Source organism: Rhinopithecus roxellana, chromosome 17 (assembly GCF_007565055.1).
Source record: "Rhinopithecus roxellana isolate Shanxi Qingling chromosome 17, ASM756505v1, whole genome shotgun sequence".
Lineage (NCBI taxonomy): Eukaryota > Metazoa > Chordata > Mammalia > Primates > Cercopithecidae > Rhinopithecus > Rhinopithecus roxellana.
In genome coordinates this window covers 20900461-20920148 of record NC_044565.1, presented here as the reverse complement: position 1 = coordinate 20920148, position 19688 = coordinate 20900461, and the positions used below count along the sequence as shown (strand labels likewise).

The 19688-nt window shown below is 46.7% G+C and overlaps 1 protein-coding gene across 3 annotated transcripts in view; it reads right to left on the bottom strand.

The window, feature by feature from the left end:
* Positions 1–1669: 1669 nt before the first annotated feature.
* Positions 1670–19688, bottom strand: part of TRABD2A (TraB domain containing 2A) — a 56247-nt gene continuing 38228 nt past the window's right edge. Inside the window, exons 4-7 of one of the 3 annotated variants that reach the window (XM_010359840.2) lie at positions 19148–19322; positions 12056–12146; positions 3992–4243; positions 1670–2117 (exon numbers count right to left, since the gene is read on the bottom strand). In XM_010359840.2, coding sequence (XP_010358142.1) covers positions 1934–2117; positions 3992–4243; positions 12056–12146; positions 19148–19322 — 702 coding nt within the window. In that variant the 3' untranslated portion in view covers positions 1670–1933. Of the gene's footprint in view, positions 2118–3991; positions 4244–12055; positions 12147–19147; positions 19323–19688 lie in introns of those variants that run through there. The other 2 variants (XM_030921519.1, XM_030921520.1) reach the window with 2 other exon arrangements.

The window sequence follows — 19688 nt, the reverse complement described above, 5'->3', positions numbered from 1 at the left end:
CAAGTATGGGGGATTTTCCTCTTCCACTTTAGGATGATTCTGTATGAAAACTAACCAAGTCCCAGTCAGGTGCATCTGAGCCTCTGCCACCTCAAAAGCAGAGATTGGTGGCTCAGTTCTCAAGTGGAGCAGCCAGTGTGACAAACCATCTTGTGTCGGTCCTGCCAATAATGGTCTGCCTGCTTCCTCGGCCATAATGTGATCCAAGAAACAAGGAAATCACCCAGCTAGGATTGAGCCCTTGGTGGGAGCCACACCACCCTCTTACAAAGAATTGGAGGAACAGAGTCAGCCCTCCCATGTATCTCTGCCTCCCCGCTTCATCCCCATACCTATCGAAGTTAAGAGTAGATTCCAGTCGCAGAGAAGCAGGTAACAGCACTTTTGCCAGAAATCAGTGCACAAATCAGAAACTACTCTTGGTGTTTCAAGCAGAAATAGTTGCTAACATGGTCACAGGAATGGCTGCCGCTGCAGAAGTCAAAGAGTTGATATCAGGCATCGCACCATCTGTACTCCAAGGTGGGAACCCTGAAGGAAAAACTGTGCCAACCTCACAGCTACTCCACGCTGAAGCAGGGGAATAGAGGGGGCTACAGAGACTGACCACTGCACAAACTTGTGTCTGCTGAAGCCTGTACATAACCATGCCCCCTGCTCAAGAAAAATTCCCTCTGCCCACTTTTGTTCTCCAAATATCCCATGAGTGTATCTCATTAGGAGAATCAAACATAGCAGCAGGGGGATTTGGGAGTTTTTGCCCGCCTACCCCTGCAATACAGATGGTGCAGAATGAAACCAAAGTGGTGGACATGGATCTTAAGTGCCACCACACTACTGTTTCAGTAAGGCCACTGAGATCTTCTGGGCCCTGGAAATAACTGAGCATGAACCCACAAAAGCCTCAGAAAAGGAAGGGAAGCCAGAGCTACAAATCCAGACAATCAGCCTTACCCTAAGCCAGATTAGGGAACAAATACAACTACTTCTTATTGACCCCACCCAAGTCCTGGACAGACATTCTACCTAGGGTTTTTGTGGGCTACTCAGAAGCCCAGGACCATAAAGGACGCTTGCCACAGGTGGGAGACCCTGATCTGGAACCATGGTGGTTAGGGGAGGGAGATCATCACCTGGGCAGGGTTAAAAGCTCCCATTCAGATTCAACTGGGGAAGTCTACTCGTACACATTTTATAGAGAGTCCCAATAAGATTTGTATTTAGAAAAGACATTTACAATAAACATGTGAATAATAAATAACAAGATGGGGATTGGGGGTAGTTTGAAAACCACTTTCTTGCACAGCACCTCTGACAAAGCCTACCCACTCCCCCCAACCCCCACCCAGCCTCTCAGTGAGACACACACATTATACAAAATGAAAGCATCTCTTAGGGCATAGGGAGCACCCTATTCACCAGAGCTTGAATAGAGAGGTGCAGACCACAAGTTCCATGGCCCACTGACTCCCCTGCATCCAGAACCAAGAGTGGCACAAAGAAAGGGAGCAGAAAGAGGAAAGGGTCAGGATACAAAGCCAGAGCCAGAAGGGATCAGAGATACAGCTGAGAAGTGCAGGGCCTAGGGGGAAGCAGTGAAAGGATTTAGGGTGTGAGAGAAGAAGTTGTCTGCCTGATATATACACATCATGAATAAAAATCTACACCAAAAAAAAGGTTTTATTTTCATCCAACTCATTTATAATTTATTTTCACACAACTCATTATGTTACAAAACTGTTCACCTCCACCCAAAGTTGGATAACCCAAAGTCTCATTCTTTGGAAAGAGAAGAATCAACACTGGGCTTCTTTTTCAGGAGAAGTCTCTTCTCCTGGATTGGGCCCAACAAGGCTAGACCAGAATGTGGAGTACAGGAATGGCCATCCTTCAAGTCTGAGGGGTCAGGGTCTTAGCCTGGTGCTTCCAGTCATTACAGGAGAGGTGTCTCTGTTTGGAAAGCCAGCACCAGCACCCAGAACACAGGAGTCCAGAGAGACAGGCAGGCACTGCTGGCCACCATCTGGCTGTGGTGGGAATGCCCATGGCGAGGGATCTGCAGCTCAGTGGAGATGTGCCTGTCCGGGACAGGGACCTGGAGTTGCGGGACCATGTCACTAGGAGGCAAAGGGAAAGACAGAGTCTGAAGGCACAGCAGAAACCACTGCACACGCCAAGGCCCCCAAATGCCCACACAGCTTCTCTTCATCTCCCCTCCTTAAAGAAAGGAATGGGTATTAGTATGTTAATAGGCTTCCTATATCTCTGGTCCTCTTTCATGTCTTTGGCCACTGCTACTAGAAAACCAAATGGCAGAGGATATTAAGACCAGCAGACTAGCCAACTGTCCCTGGCTATTTGGTTCTTCATCCAAAGATTAGTGAAAGTCTTCGTATAAGGCCCAATTCAAAGTTTGCTAATCACTAGCCTCTGGGCAATCTTAGGCAGGGACCCTCCTCACTGGCCACCACAGAGGCAGAGCCAGACCATGCAGATTCCTCCCTGGGTCTCTGCCTCTCTCACCTGCCCAAGTCCAGGCCTGATGTGCACAGCATGAAGGCATACCAGGTCAAGACAGTTCAAGCTGAGGGGCCCATGACCTCAGGCTTACCCAGATCTTTCAACTTAGCTGGGGTATAAAGTGCCCAACCCCGTGGCCACCAATGGCCTTGTTGGAAAAAGTACTAAACAGGTCAATTTATTCCTCTGTCAATGGAGGATAGTTCATGAGTCACCGTGGGACATGAACACCATCAGAAGCTGTCCCCGTTCTCCAGGTCCCATCTGGCTGCCAGCTTCTGTCCATTTACAATGCAAATCACACAGCATCTCACATGTCCGCTTCAAACCCTTCAATGGCTCCCTACTTCCCTCCCTGTTTACCTCTCTAGACCCGTCTCACCCCACTACTCCTTCACTTCCCAGGCCCCAGTCAGAATTACTTTATCTCAGCTTCTTCAACACAATCGTTCCCTCCAACCAGACTTTCACATTGTTCCCTCTGCCCTCAACTCTTCCCCTTCCCTACTCAGTTGTTCACTCACTCACTCACTCATTCTACATTTATTAAGCACCTGTGCAGGCACTGGATCCCTGAATCTACTGATCCAGACTCAGAAGCTCTATTCACAAGGTTCCACTTTGGCTTCTAGTCAGTATAAGCCAAAAGGATGCTTCCTCAAGGGAAGACTTTCCTGACCTCTGACCCTAAGTAGTAACCTCCAACACACACACACACACACACACACACACACACACACACCATGCACCACAAACACACACACCCACAGCACCTTACACTTCCATTGCAGATTATCTACTCAAAAATCCATCTTCCTCACCAGACTGCAAGTTCCATGAAGGCAGGGCCTGTGTCTGATTGGCCCCATACACACAGCATCCAACACAATAGCAGGCACAAAGGAGGGACTCAATAAACCTGAGATTAATTTAACTGGATTCCTGCTCCCAGCCTCTCTGGGGTAGTTCTTCTAGAAGCTTTGTGCCCTGCAGACTCAGGCTTGCCTATCCACCTCTGATCTATTCCCCAGCCATCTCTGAGACTACATTCAGTGTAGGGTCACAACTCTTCCCTTACAATGTGGGAGTTAAACATGCCCATTCCTACCGAGCTGCTTACAGCTCTGCAAATCTATGGCACTCTCCCTAAATCTGCCATGGAGAAAGATCTGAAAAATCAAGTTCTTTGCAACCTTTCCAGATGCCTTCCACTTTTAACAGACTCATCCTACCTGGAAACTTGTTCTTTAACAAGCATAAACATGTTGCCCTTGCCCTGGCTTGAAGCAACCACCTTAAATCTGGATTCGCTTCTGTCACAGTGGACAGAAAAAGGGTACCTGGGGTCATGAGGAAAGGGAAAGGTTGCTCCATGAGGGGGGTTCCCATTGCAACCAGTGTGAGGGGCATTCCTGGCTCCACTCACTAGGGTAAAGGTGGATGCCAACCCGACCCAGCCTACTCGCCTGACCTCTCCTCCAGGCGAACCCACAGATCGCTGAATTGCCGGAGTCGCTGCCTCCGCCGTGGCCCCCTCTGCTTCTTCCGGAACTTCTGCTCGGCGTCACTGGGAGGGTGGGCACTTCCAGGCCGGGACACAAGGGGCGGCAGCGTTGAGTGCACCGAGGATATGGCCTCCGGTGTCGGTACTTCGGGGGTAGGCACTTTTGGAGCAAAGAAGGTGGACGGGGTGGGCTGTGTGGAGGTCTTTTTACTCTTCCCTCTGTACACAAGTGGAAGGAGGAGGTCTTTGGAGGAGGGTCACACAGCATGGCGCCCTCCCCAGCTCTCTCACACCTCAGGTTTCACGATGACGGCAGATAACCTGAAAGTTCAAGCTGGCCAGGAAGGGCAGAAATTACCCAGTTCTTGAAATTACCTTGGGAATTGATCTCTTTGACGCCTTTTTTTTTTCCCCCTCAGATATCCTCACTCTACCTTCTCCAAATCCCCTAGTCCTGGGGAGAAAGATTCAAGATTTTTAAACTATTACATGTACAGTAATTACTGTACTTTTCCAACAATGAACAGGTCAGCACTGTCTAGAAAATCACTGACAATTATGGCTTTTTTTTTTTTTTACAGACCAGGTTTCTCTCAGTAGCTCAGGCTGGAGTGCAGTGGCCCAATCATAGCTCACTGTAGCCTCAAACTCCTGGGCTCAAGTGATTCTCCCGCCTCTGCCTCCCAAATACAGGCAAATGTCACCACTCTGACTAGTGAACAGTAAAGCTTTTAAAGACAGATGGAAAACGTTTAAATGCCACTTGCTTAAAACCACTGAAGTAGCTCTTAACCCTCTTAATCCTTTCTGTACCCTCATGAGGGCTTTATTCAGGAAGAGGCTCTCAGGACTGTCTTCAAACCACTTAATCACAGATTTGTCCTTAAATCATCTTTCCCAAAGAGATATTTTCACAACTAATGGGAAACTCAGACTCACTTCTAGTTTTCCCCTAAAGGTGACTGTAGTCACCAAATACTTTGAGTGTGAAGAAATAAGCTACTAGAAGGACCAAGTTTCTTCCAACAACAGAACTTTTGTCAAGGGTTTGGTGAAGGGGATGGGGGAGCAGAAAGAGAAGAATTCTACTAGATGCCAATCCCATTGTCTCCTGATGTAGGTAGGGAGTGAGGGTCCTGAAACTCCCATCTGCCTGAGGCAGGGGAGCAGTGGATGTGCCATGTCTAGGGTTTTCCTCGTCCAATGATGTAGGTGCCACTGATCAGCACATGTAAGAACTCAATTACTCCAAATCAGCCTTGATGAACCATCTGCCTTACCAGAGTGGGCCTCAGTTCTGAGCCACAACATGGCAGAGCCTGAGAAGTCAGTTAGTATTAATGGCCTTGTGTGAGGAAGGGTGGAGGTATACAAGAAGGAAAGCAAAAAAGGGAAAGACTTATATTGGGCAAAAAATATAGAAGAAGGGAATTCCTAAAATGGCAAAGGATTTAAAAAGGCCCCTACTCTGAACCTGAGACTAAGGACCCCAGAAACATGAAGTCAGAGCTAGAAGGTTCCTGGAGGACAGGGCTTAATATATTATTACTGTCTCCTGAGCCCAGCACAATGCCTGGTACACAACTGTGAAGCCCCTTAAATGAACCCTTTCATTATTACAACAAAGAAACTAGAGCTCAAAAGGGAATGTGCCCCCATCACAGCTCTCTAGGGTTCAGGTGGCCTCCTAGGGCAGGGGTCCCCAGCCCCCAGCCATGGACTAGCACTAATCTGTGGCCTGTTCGGAAATGGGCCACACAGCAGGATGTGAGCAGCAGGCAAGCAACCATATAACCACCTGAGCTCCACATCCTCTCAGATCAGCAGGGACATCAGATTCTCATAGGATCGCAAACCCTACTGTGAACTGTGTGTGCTAGGGATCTAGGTTGCACGCTCCTTATGAGAGTCTAAAGCCTGATATGAGCTAGAACAGTTTCACCCCAAAACCATCCCCCCTCCCCTGGAAAAATTGTCTTCCACAAAATTAGTCCCTAGTGCCAAAAACGTTGGGGGCCGCTGTCCTAGAGGGTTCAAGAGCAGATGGTCAGGCAGCTCCATGCCCATCAAGCCCTCTGCCCATGACAGAGACTATGTCTTTGTCATCCTTAGCCTCCATATGACCCAAACAGGTCCTGGTACATGGTAGGCGCTGAAGAAAAGTCTGTTGCTTTGATTTAGCAAGGAACATGGTCTCAATCTCACTAGGGCTGTGTTCTATGGCTTGAAACAGTGGGTCCTCACAGTGAGACAAATCATAGCTTTGTTTCTGTTCAACTCACAACAAAGACCTCACCCCAGAAACTCCAGGTAGCCAAGGCCAGGGCTTAAGAGCCAAGTTAATACCCCTGGGTGGGGGTTGGAGAGTAGGGCTCAGGACGAAGTTAGCTTTACTCTTCCTAGTTTTTATTTCCCTCATATTTCTGAGCTAAGGAGTCCTAAGGAATCATAACACCTACTTTATAACTGAGGAAACTGAAGACCCGGGAGAGGAAACTGACCTGCACAAGGTTACAAGAAGGATTCTGTGCCATCTTTTTTTTTTTTTTTTTTTTTTTTTTTTTTTGAGACAGAGTCTTGCTCTGTCGCCCAGGCTGGAGTGCAGTGGCACGATCTCAGCTCACTGCAACCTCCGTCTCCCAGGTTTAAGAAATTCTCTGCCTCAGCTTCTCAAATAGCTGGGATTACAGGCACGTGCCACCAGGCCCAGCTAATTTTTTTGTATTTTTGGTAGAGACGAGGTTTCACCATCTTGGCCAGGCTGGTCTTGAACTCCTGACCTCGTGATCCACCCGCCTCAGCCTCCCAAAATGCTGGGATTATAGGCGTGAGCCACCGCGCCTGGCCAATTCTTTGCAGCTTTTAAGTAACATTCATTGTTGAGATTTTTTTCACATCATAAAGCTAATCCATTCTCATTGTAGAAAATATAGAGAGTAGAAATTAGTGTCACTGTAATCTCCAGGGAGATCCTACAGACAAATGCTCACATGGACTCAGACAGGGGTTTAAGGGTCTCTAGGTCAATAGAGGTGACTGCTCTTCTGCCTCAAATAGAAAATGCCAGCTGCTGAACACACCCAATCCACCATAGAGCCTCTAGGCTGGATCCCTGTCACAGGCTCAAGATCTAGATTATCATGTTTTGACCCACCTGGATTCTCACAGTTTAGCTAAACTTCTACTCACAAAGGCTAAGCCCATGATCATTTTGGCTACAATATAGGGCTACCCCCTTGTGCTGATAGCCTATTTGCCCCCTACCTGCATTTCACGCAGCCTCCTCACTCCATAGAAGTCTCCAAGAAAGAAACACACTGGTTGACAAGGAAAAGACCCCAGGCTTGGAGGCTTAGACAAGATAATTGACCTTTCTGAGCCTCTGCGACTTGTATAAAATTAACCTATCCTACTTTGTTGCTGTGAGGATTAAAACAGCCCAAACACCATGCTTCACACAGTGCTGAGCACTCAGTAGATCCTTACTTCAGGTGCATCCCTCTTTCTCCCAGTCCTCTGAGAATGAGTGAAGCTGTATAAACCCTAGCAGGGCTGATCAGAACCTTAGAGCATCCCACTGTGTAACCAAAGGGACATCTGCCAGATCCCCAAAGATGTCCATGATCTTGCCCCTGGAAGCTCTGAACACGTTACCTTACACGGTAAAAGGAACTTTGCAGGTGTGATTAAGTTAAGGACCTTAAGATGAGGAGAGTAGCCCCGATTACCCAGGTGCGCCCAATCTAATAACATGGGCCCTTAAAAGCAGAGAACCCTTCTGTGGTCAGCGGGGGATATGACTATGGAAGAATGGTTATAGAAATGCAACATTGCTGGCTTTAAAGATGGAAGTCTCCACGAGCCAAGGAATGTGGGCAGCCTCTAGAAGCTGGAAAGGAAAAGAAAACAAATTATCTAGAACCTCCAGAAAGGAATGCAGCCAAGCCCACACCTTAATTTCACCCAGTGAGACCTGTGTCAGACTTCTGATCTCCGGAACTATAAAATAATGAATCTGTGTTGTTCTAAGCCATTGAGTTTATGATAATTTGTTATAGCAGCAATAGAAAACTAACATAGTATCCATTATCCCGGGGGGAGGAGGGAGGAACTGGCTAAGCCCTCTGCAGATTAGCCCAAGAGGAACCCCATCTCTTTCTCTTCTCTGCTGAAAGAATATCAGCCTCACATTCAGGAGCATTTCCTGTGTTTTCCAGCCTGCTGACAAGTGGAGAGTGGCAGCTGCTAGTTGCCCTCCCCACACCCCAACATGCACACCCATCTCTGTCTCCCTAATACTGGCTTACCCCAAGACTAAGGGAGCTGGCAGGGCCTGAAGTAAGCTAGATCACCAGTTAACAGCCCTCATGTCCTCAGCCACACCGGCCTGCCCTGGATTCAAGTTCCACATGACCAGAATCATCCCTTAAGGACTACCATATGGCTGCCGAGGAGGGGAAGAAGGAAACAGGTATCCCCCTGCTGCCCTGGTCCTCCTTGCCAGCCCCGCTTTGTGGGCATTCTCCCCAACCCACTTCCCTGGGTCCTTAGCTTCCCAGGACCCTGTCCCTTCTTCCTGAACAGGAGCTCCTTTGGAGACCTCATCCTCTCTCATGGCTTCACCTGGGACCACTGTATGCACGTTCACCCCTAAAACCTCTCAGGTCCCCCACTGGCTGAATAAATGAATGCACGTGAGCAGCACCGGCCATGATAGTAGCACATCAGCAATCAATCCTATTTGAGATCCTATCATGTGCCAGATGCCAGGATAGGTACTCTGGAAATCCAATTTTGAAAATTAGATCCTTGTCCAGAAGGCTCTAGAAGAAAGAAAGAGCTCTTGCACAAACTGTAGGTTCCTTGGGGTCATGCACAGGATGAACCCAGGCTGGAGCAATGGAGGAAGATGTGGCAATTGTGCTGGATCTCACAGATTCTGATAGAGAGAACTGGGGATAGTGTGGGTAGGGAAAGAATCTCTGGCAGAGGAAACTGCATGAACAAAGACATAGAGGCTAGGAAGTAAAAGGTGGGAGAAGAAAGGGTAGAAAGAAAAGGTTTAGGAGGTGGATGGGTCTGGGTTATTTCCTGGTCCTGGTTAATTGTGTGGCCTTTCACAGTTTCTTCATTAGTAAATGAGAAGGAACACTTCCCTTGCAGGCTGGTTTTGAGCATTAACAGAGAGCCCATATAAACCTGGCTACCACTGGATGATCCACCAATAAATGTTCTTTTCCTCCCCAGGAAAGTGAGAACACTGGTTCTCAGCCTTCACTGGGCATCAGAATCTCCTGGAGAGCTTCTAAAAAGACCGATTCCTGACCTTCCTTTCCCTAAAGGCAGGTGTCAGGGTTAGAGGCAGAATTAAGGAGCCTGGGAACAACCAGCAACACACACACACAACACACGTACCACACACACCACACATACCACAACAGACACCCCACACATACACAGCATACACATCAGACATGCACCACACATACCTCCACACACACACACCACACATACACCACACGTACCACACACACTACACACACACACACCACACGTACCACACACACCACACGTACCAAAACACAACAAACACCCCACACGTACACAACACACACATCAGACATGCACCACACATACCCCACACACACACAAACACGCACACCAAACATGCACCACACACAGGCACAATACCCACACACACACCAGACATGTACCACACACATCCACACTACACACACCACACACACCCCACATACCACACACACCCCCACACACACACGTACCAAACACACACACCAGACATGCACCACACATGCACCATACACGTGCACATGACACACACACACATACACCCCACACATACATATTCCACACAAACCCTGCACACAAATATCACACACACAACACACACCCCTCACACACACCACTCACCAGACACACACCAGACACACACACACAAACATCACATACTCCACACACATTACACACCTCCCCCCCCCCCCCCACACACACACACACTCCCCAGGTAGGGCCCTCTCCAGCACCCTAGGGACAGTGCGTGGAACCCCAGTCCAGTCAGCCCGGCAGGAAGAGCTGAGAAGGGACCAGAGACCAGTGAGGGAGGAAAGACCTACAGTCCTGCAGGGCACAGAGAACCCCTAAGGGCTGGCTCCTCCAGATCTCAAGGAGAACAGGAAGGAGAGAGGCAGGAGACGTGAGCCTGCAGCAGAGCTGACTCAGGCAGGGGCGGGATCCTCCCAGTCAAGGGGAGGAGAGGAGGGCTCCTCAGACGGGGGAAGTAGCGTCAGTAAAGGTGGAGAGGCGGGGACAGGATGGAAGCTCTTCTGAAGCAAGCAGCAGATCGGTGCTGAAGGATAGGGTCTGAGTGCCAAGACCTCCGCGTGAAGACAATGACCTTGAAAGAGAACAATATGAAACCACGGAGGGTTTGAATATGGGACACTGGAAAGATTAGTCCCACAGGAGGGTGAAGAGTGAACCAGAGGGAGAGGGGCCTGGAATGGGGCGGTGGCCATGGAAATAGAGAAGGACAAATCCCAGCGAGTCTTTACTGGAGGAAGACAAAAGCCTGGTGGAGGAGGGAAATGAGCAGTCTCATGTCAGCCCTTCCGTAAGCAGAAAGTGCTCTGTGAAGGGCGGTCAGTATTGACATATTGAATACAGGTCGTGAAGACAGGTGGGGATAAGAGAAGTCCAGGATGTATCCAGGATTTCCTGCTTGGAGGGAGACTGGAAAAATCATGGCTCCTGCCAGGCAGGAGCCTCTGGGGTGAGGGGGAACAGGGAGACAAGGTGCAGTGAAGGGGGGGCCTTCTGAGGAGAAAGAGGGCAGCTGGAGATGGGCGGCCTTCGGGCAGACACAACTGCTGGATCCTCTGTCAGGGGATGGGCATTTGCATCCTGGAGCGCTCTCGCTACAGCTGAGACCTCTGCCAGGAGAAGGGGGCTGCTGACCATGGATTGGGAGGGAGTAGGGGCCAGAGGAATGGAGGGGATATTAGGGGCTGATGAGTGCCCCCCACATTCACATGTTGAAGCTTCAATCCTCAGTACCTCAGAATGTGACCATTTGGAGTTAAGGCCTTTAAAGAGGTGATTCAGTTAAAATGAGGGCCCTAGTCCAATAAGACCAGTGTCCTTACTAGAAGAGAGGCCAGGGATGCTCGCTTACAGGTAAAAATGCCACATGCCAGCAGGAAGAGAAGATGGCCATCTACAAGTCAAGCAAAGGGGTCCCAAGAGAAACCAGTCCCGTTGACACCTTGAGCTGGGACTTCCAGCCTCCAGAACTGTGAGAAATGCATTTCTGTTGATTAAATCACTCCGTCTGTTGTGGTTGCTATGACAGCCCAAGCAGACTATTACAGGGGAAGAGGAAGGACACCTGGGGCCCACCAGGATGGACGACCAGTTGGGAGGCCAGTGGGTGGACAGCATTGCTGAGGGCCTCCTGAGTTCTTTACAGAAGGGTCTGCAGGGGCAGAGGGCAGTTTGGCAAAAAAAAGAGAGAAAGAGAGAAAAAAAAAACCTAGGGAGGAGGAAACAGCTCAGAGAGAAGGGACTTGCTCCTGCCCTGAGAGGGGTCAGACATGCACTCCCTTCACCCCTAACCCCTCTGGCCTATTTACCACTGTCATGGCCTGATTCTGTCTCCCAAAAACTTCCAAAGCACCTAGGGCAAAGGACACTGGACATTAAGCCTAATTACTCCTCCTTTTCCCTACCCTTCGACCCCTAGGCAACCTTCCCTTCACCTTCCCCTGCTCCCCAAACACCACTGAGAAAAAGGCCAGTGTGGCCTCTGCAGTCCAAAGTGTCCACCCTGCCAACCACGTCTGGCACAGCCCCAGCCACACAAAGCCAGTAAAATGTCCATGTAAGGTCAAGTGTGGGGGAAATGACCAGGCAGGGATTCTCTGGAGTTTCTCAGGATAGCAGCCCACCCTGGTGCCCAGGCAGCCCCATGAGGGTCTCAGCTCCCCAGCCAAGATAGAAGCACAGGGCGGTTACTTGTGGATGGGTCGTCCAGCAGGGGCGTGTTCTACCTCATAGCCTTCACGCCGCAAAACATCCAGCACTGTGTTGTTGCCCATGAAATGACCTGCAGTGAGAAAAACAGTCTGAAATGCTGCAGCTCCCAGGACCACCAATCATACTTCCCAAACACACAACCTAGAACCAAGAAATTACCCTGCCAAGCCCCCTGCCTATCTGTCCAGCGCAGTACAGTTCCAGAGAGCTTCTAGAATCAGGCCTGCCAACAGTCCTGCAAGGCAGGCAGGGCAGCATCAGTAGCATTTCAGAGACGATGACACTGAAGATCAGAACAATGCAGCAAGTTACCTGAAGTCACACAGCTAAGGGGAGAGCCTGGACATCAAACTGCAACCTGGTAAGACCTCCCAGAAGAGGTGATATGTGAGCAGGATCCTGAAAGGTGAGGACACTGGTCTGGAGAAAATACAAGAATTCAGGCTGGGCACAGTGGCTCACACCTATAATCCCAGCACTTTGGGAGGCCGAGGCGGGTGGATCACCTGAAGTCAGGAGTTCAAGACCCACCTGGCCAACATGGTGAAACCCCATCTCTACTAAAAACACAAAAATTAGCCAGGCATGGTGGCGGGCACCTGTAATCCCAGCTACTCAAGAGGCTGAGGCAGGAGAATCACCTGAACCTGGGAGGCGGAGGTTGCAGTGAGCTGAGATTGCACCACTGCATTCCAGCCTGGATGACAGAGCAAGACTCTGCCTCAATTTAAAAAAAGGGGGGGTGGCGCAGAGGAGAATTCCCAACTACAGGATGGAATGCAAATATGCTCTCTGAGAAAACAGGGAGGCTGGTGGGACCGAAGGAATGGCTACTTCCCAATCACCACTTTCTAGAAAAAGTAAAGGCAATCTAATCTAAGATTTGTCCTTGGAGGTTTCTGCATAGGACAAACCCACTATGGTCTCAGGAGTCACAACCAGGGAACCCTGGGAGCCTGTGGCAGTACAGCAAATAGGCCCCAAGAAGGAAGCAGAAGGCCCATGGTTCCTGCTTTCATTTTCACCCTCATGCATCAAAGGTGGGGTTCATGGGTCAGCAGAGGCTCAGAAAGGGAAGTCTGGCAAAACCATTCCCTCCCATCCTCCCCTCTCCTCCCCACAGCCTAGACCAGCCTAGACAGCTGCCAGTGCAGGGGTGATAGCTGTAACCTAGAAATGTGGGGTAGGAGAGGAGGCCACTGGAGAAGTAACCCTGGCAAACAGGAGCCAAAAATCAGCATGAGCTGATTTAAGATCGACACCTAAATAAGAAAAAAAGTCGTGTCTTTCACCACTCATCCTAGGTTATTCATTTGCAAATAAGGAACTGGCAATTTAGAACAAGTGATTATAGTTTCTACTTAGCACTTCTGACTTCAATTTTTCTTCTACTGCAAAGGTGATTTCCATTTGTAATCTTCGTATTTTATATCCACATCCCCATGACAAAAGTTGCTGCTTGATTTTAAAACTCCAGTACTTTCCGTTTTCAGATATCCCCATTTTGCAATTAAAAGTTTGCTAACCACACAGCTTTTAAGTTTTAAAAGCACACAGTAATGTGTTTGGGAGCAATTTCTGTAGTTTCCTCTGCTCAACTTAGCCTTCAGAAGGCCCAGAGAGAAAGTGGCTACAGGAAGATAACTTTGCCCTAGAAGGAGCCGGTGCTAGATGGGGGTCACAGCCCCTGGGCACTCCTGACGCCCCCATCTAGCACTGCATCAGTATCACAAATCGAGCCCTGAGTAATGGGAAAGCTCAGGTGTTGGTGTTGCCTGTGCCACCTGCTTGGCACAACCCCCACCACGAGGGCCCACCCACCGAACTGCTCAGACCAAGCTATGCTCCAGCCTCCCGCCAGCCCAGAACTCAGTCGACCTTTCCCCTCTCCCCAGCGCCCCATTACCCCTGCACTGGACATAGGGGAAGCTTTTGGGAGCTCACCTAAGTCTGGCAGGAGTGGAAAGCAAAAACCCACACTCTAGCACCTGGGCACCTTCCATCCATGCAGACCCAGGGTGGTGCACTGGGACACCACCACTGGCTCTGTTTCCTTTCTCATCTGGGGCCTGCCTGCACCACTGTTATAGTGCCTCAAGAGTGAGGCCCAGGCTAACAGCTTTGTTACAGGAAGCCATTTGTTGAGACAGTAGAAATGTGCACATGGTACCCAATCCAGACATGAAACACACGACTTACAGAAGAAGAAAACTGCCACATACTCACAGGCACTGCTGCGGGCACAAACTGCAATTTGTTTTGTGGCAGAACTTTTCAATGAGCATGATGTGGGACCCAAACCCCTCATATTTCTATAAGTTTTGTTAATATTTGAATATAATTCACATAACATAAAATTCATTCTTTTAAAGTATGCCATTCATTGATTTTTTTTGCATATTCAGAAAGTCGTGCAAGTTCGACCACTATCTAATTTTAAAACATTTTCATCCTTCTGACCCCAGCCCCTGGCACCTACTAATCTATGAATACTTTCTGTCTCTATAGATTTGCCTGTCCTGGACATTTCATATAAATATAATCATGTGATTTTGTGACTGGCTGTTTTCACTTAGCATAATGTTTTCAAAGTTCATCCATGTAGTACCATATATCAGTACCTCTTTCCTTTTTATGGCCAAATAATATTCCATTGTGTATCTATATATCACCTTTTATTTATCCATGTCAGTTGATGGACAGTTGGTTTGGTTCCACTTTTTGGCTATTATAAATAATGCTGCCATGAACATCTGTGTACAAATTTTTGTGTGGATATATGTTTTCAATTCTTCTAGGCATATATCTGGAAGTTGAAATGCTGAATCAAATGGTAGCCCCATGTTTAATTTTGAAAAACTGCTAAACAGTTTTCCAAAATGGCTACACATTTTACATTCCCTGTAGCAATGTATGAGGGTGCCAATTTCTCCATGTCTTCACCAAACCTTTTACTATCCATCTTTTTTATTATAACCGAGTATGAAATGGTATCTTCACTTTAGCATCACATCAATAGGGCTCCAGTAAAATAACAGTGGATTACAGGTGAAAATGCAGCAAGACTCAGACTCTATTTAAGAAACGTTCTTAAGAAAACACAAAGACAAAAAAACTAGAGGAAAAACTAGAGGACACTAGAGGAAACTGAAGCCTCTAGGACCCAGAGGTACATCAAACATGCCTTAGTCTGTGTTGCTATTACAAAATACCACAGACTGGGTCATTTATAAATAATAGAAATGTATTTATCACAGTTCTAGAGGCTGGGAAGTCCAAAATCTAGGCATAGGCATTCAGTGCCTGGTGAGAGCCTTTTTTTTTTTTTTTTTATACCAAGAGTCTTACTCTGTCACACAGGCTAGAGTGCAGTGGCATGTTCATAGCTCACTTCAGCCTCACCCTCCAGGGCTCAAGTGATCCTCTCACCTCAGCTTCCCAAGTAGCTGGGACTACAGGCAAACTATGCCTAGCTAAATTTTTATTTAATTTTTGTAGAAGTGAGATCTCACTGTGTTGACCAGGCTGCTCTCAAACTCCTGAGCTCAAGTGATCTTCCTGCCGTGGCCTCCCAAGGTGCTGGGATTACAGGCATGCACCACCATGCCCAGATGAGGGCCTTCTTCCTGAGTCTTCACATGGCAGGAGGGGCTAATGCTAGATCTTCACATGGTAGGAGGCACAAGGGCAAAAAAAGAGCCTACGCTACTTTCCTCCAGTCCTTTTAAAAGCATGAATCCACTCATGAATGTGAAGCCTTCATGTCTTAATCACTTCCCAAAGGCCCCACCTCTTAATACTATGACAATAATAATTAAGTTTCAACACACAAGTTTTTAGGAACATTCAGACCACAGCAAAATATTAAACAGCCCAACTCTGAGAAAGATTAACATAAACCCTCACACTAAAAACATATTTCCCTTACTTCCCATTGCCAGATACATCATATCCAGCTTTCAATTAAAAATTACAAGGCACACTGGGAGGCAAGAAAAATTACAATCTGAAGAAACAATGAAAGCATCAGACTCAGACTCAGACATGATAGAGATTCTGGAATTATCAGATAGGGAATATAGTTGAACTGAAGAGCATCATCAATCAAATTGATCTAATTGACATTTAAAGAATACTTTATCCAACAGTAGCAGAATACAAATTCTGTTCAGCTCACATGCAACATATTTCTCCTTCATTTTTGAGTTTTGCTGGATGTGGAAATGTTTATTGACAGTCTTTTATTTCAGCATTTTGAGTATGTGCCCCAGAGCCTTCTGGCTTGCATGGCTTCTGATGAGAAATCTGCTGTTAATCCTATTGGGAATCCTTTGCCTGCCTTGCTCTCACTGCTTTCAAGATTCTGTGTCTTTGGCTTTTGACAGTTTGGCTATGATATGCCTTGGTGTGAAACTTTTTGATTTTATACAACTTATAGTTCATTGATTGAATGTGCAGAGTAATATTTTTCATCAAATTTGAGACATTTTTGAGCAATTTTAAATTCAAATATTCTTTTTATTTCTTTTTTTTTTTTCTCTCCTGTCTTCTGAGACTCCCATTAGGTGTACATTGGCACACTTGAGGGTGTCTCACAGGTATCTGAAGATCTATTCATTTTTCTTCATTCCTTTTCCTTTCTCTTTCTCATACTGAATCATCTCAATCAACCTATCTTCATGTATGTTGATTCTTCTTCTGCCAGTTCAAATCTACTGTTCAGTCCCCCCAGTGAATTTTTCATTTCAGTTCCTATACTTTCAATCCAGAATTTCTATTTGGTTCTTTTAAAATAATTTTTATATTTTTATTGATATTCTGTATTTGGTGAGATTTGTTCTCAAACTTTAATTCTTTAGACATGGTTTATTTTAGGGTTTTTTGGTTTTTATTTTTTGTTTTTTTTGTTTTTTGTTTTGGAGATGGAGTTTCACTCTTGTGGCCCAGGTTGGAGTGCAGTGGCATGATCTCAGCTCACTGTAACCTCTGCCTCCCAGGTTCAAGCAATTCTCCTGCTTCAGCCTCCCAAGTAGCTGGGATTATAGGTGCGCACCACAACGCCTGGCTAGTTTTTGTATTGTTAGTAGAGATGGGGTTTTGCCATATTGGTCAGGCTGGTCTTGAACTCCTGCCCTCAAGTGATCCATCTGCTTCAGCCTCCCAAAGTGCTGGAATTATAGGCATGAACCACCACACCCGGCCTCTTTTAGTTTTTGAACATGTTCATAATAACTAGTGTTAAAGTCTTTTTCTAGTAAGTCCAAGATATTAACTTCCTCAAGGACAGCTTCTATTGGTTGCTTGTTTTTCCCTGGGTATGGGCCATACTTTCTAGTTTTGCTCTGTGTTTTGTAATTGTTTTTTATTGAAAACTAGACATTTAAATAACATAACATATCAACTCTGGAAATCATTTTCTCCTGTCCCCTCTTCCCAGGTGCACTGTTGTTGCTGTTTGTTCAGTGATTTTCTAGGACTAAGTCTCTAAAGTCTGTATTCTTTGTTGTGTGTGATCACTGAAGGATCTGCTCAGTTAGCTTAGTGGCTGGCTAATGACTGAACAGAGATTTCCTTAAATTCCTTGAACTGGTAAGTTTCCCAACCTTTGCAGAGGGTCTGTGTGAGTTTGGGGACATGTCTTTGATGCTTCAGCAGGCAATTTATGACCCTGCCTTAGCTTTCACACCCTGCTTACACAGAGCCTCAAGATCAGCCAGAGGTGAGAGAGATTAGGACCTTCTCAGGTCCTTCCTGGGCATGTGCACAGCCCTTCTCATGCATGTGACTTTCTAGGAATATTTTAGAGCTTTTCAAAATCCCCTATGGTATTTTCCTTTTAAGTTTTTTGGGCAGCCCCTTGTAAGCTTCAATTAATATTGCTATTTCCAACAACTATGATGTTAAACTGCTGCCACTGATTGTTTTCAACAAACACCGTAAGAATAGGGCTATTCACACAGAGCAGCTCTGAGTCAATTCAAATGAAGACAAGCTTGGGAATGGAAATTTCAGGGAGCTATTGGACATGTCAAATAGTGATGATTCTTTGAGGACGGAGCTTTGGAGGAACTTTGAACCCATTCTGTCCCCTCTAGTAACCATTAGGCAAATGGTTTTCACAGCTAGTGTAGTTCAAGGCTCCTGATTTTCAAGACTACTGTGAAGCTGGGAAAAGGGAGATAAAAACAGAACAAGTTAAAATGCCACAAAGCCCACTGCTTCTATCAAAATTCATCCAGTTTTCTTAAGTAAACACTTCTAGGATTGTTGCAAACCTTTAATTAATTTCCAGAGCTGTGGAAAAGTTGATTTTGACCATTTTCTCCAGTGTTCTTATTGCTGTTATGGAAGAACAGGTTTTTGGAGGCCCTCACCCCGCCATTTCAGAGTTGCTTCTCTCCAACCCCCTATCTTACTGGTAAAAAAAACTGACGGACATGACTTGTTTAAGTTTATGAAGTTAGCAGAAAAAATATGAGACAACAAAGCCCAGTCCAGCAAATGATCTTTCTGCATACTGTCCAGCCTCTGGCATTTTTATCCTCAATTCCTGAGGCTGCAAAGAATTCTGTGTCAGAGTCACTCCGGGGGATAAAATTTATTTCAAGAAGCCCACAAAAGAAAATAATTGTCCTATTCTCTCTCCATGTGTGCTGTTAACAGTCAGTAACAGCTGATGTGTCAGGCCTTGGACTTGGGAGGCTCATTGTCAGGTAGAAGAGTAAAGACAGATATATTTTTAGTGAAAGTTTACAAAGCAAAAAGTACCAGGAAGAAGTTGGGATTGAGTATGAAATTCAGAGGACAAAAATGCTTTCCCAGCTGGCTCATGTGTGGAGAGAGCTATGGGTGATATCACATGCACCAGCTCATCCAGCAACATTTCAACCATGCTGGATGCTGCATCCCCAGCTGGAGCCACTCTGCAACTGAAATAAGTCAAGGAAAGTGTCACTCCCTTCATCTTGCTTCATGACTAACACAGGCCCTAAGCAGGAGTTCACCTCAACATTCCCTTCTTGGGAGAAGCCTCAGATTTCAGAGGCTACTCAGAGGTAACCCACTACTCACCAGCTCCAAAGGCAAAGAAGAAGCCTTTGTCAGGGAACTCCTCCAAAAGGGCCTTCACCCGCTTCCCTATTCTCTCATTTCGCTTGTAGATCAGCTCCCGGCGTAAGTAGCTGTCAATCTCCTGAGCAGTGATGCGCTCCTGAGGCGGTAGCGTGGCATTAATAAAATTGGGAACCTCCACCAAAATAAAGAGAAAAAAAAGGGGGGCAATGGAGTTATTAACAAAGTTACTTCATTGGAGCACCAAATCCCCCAACTAGATGGTCAAGACGCTGTCAAGAGGAGAGTGACGCCATTGTTGGAGTTTCCTGTCTGCTATGTTTCTAACTATATCACATTCCCTGTAACCAAAGTGAAAAAAATATTAAGTGAAGTGCACTGAATGAACTCTTACGCTATTTACAATGTTAATAGCATAATAGTTCAATGGCTCTGTCTGATGCCATGTGTTTATTAAAAAAAAAAAAAAGACACTGCACAGCACATCCATAGTTTTAACTTGTGTGATTCACACATGCTTTTCTTATAAAAATAGTCTTAT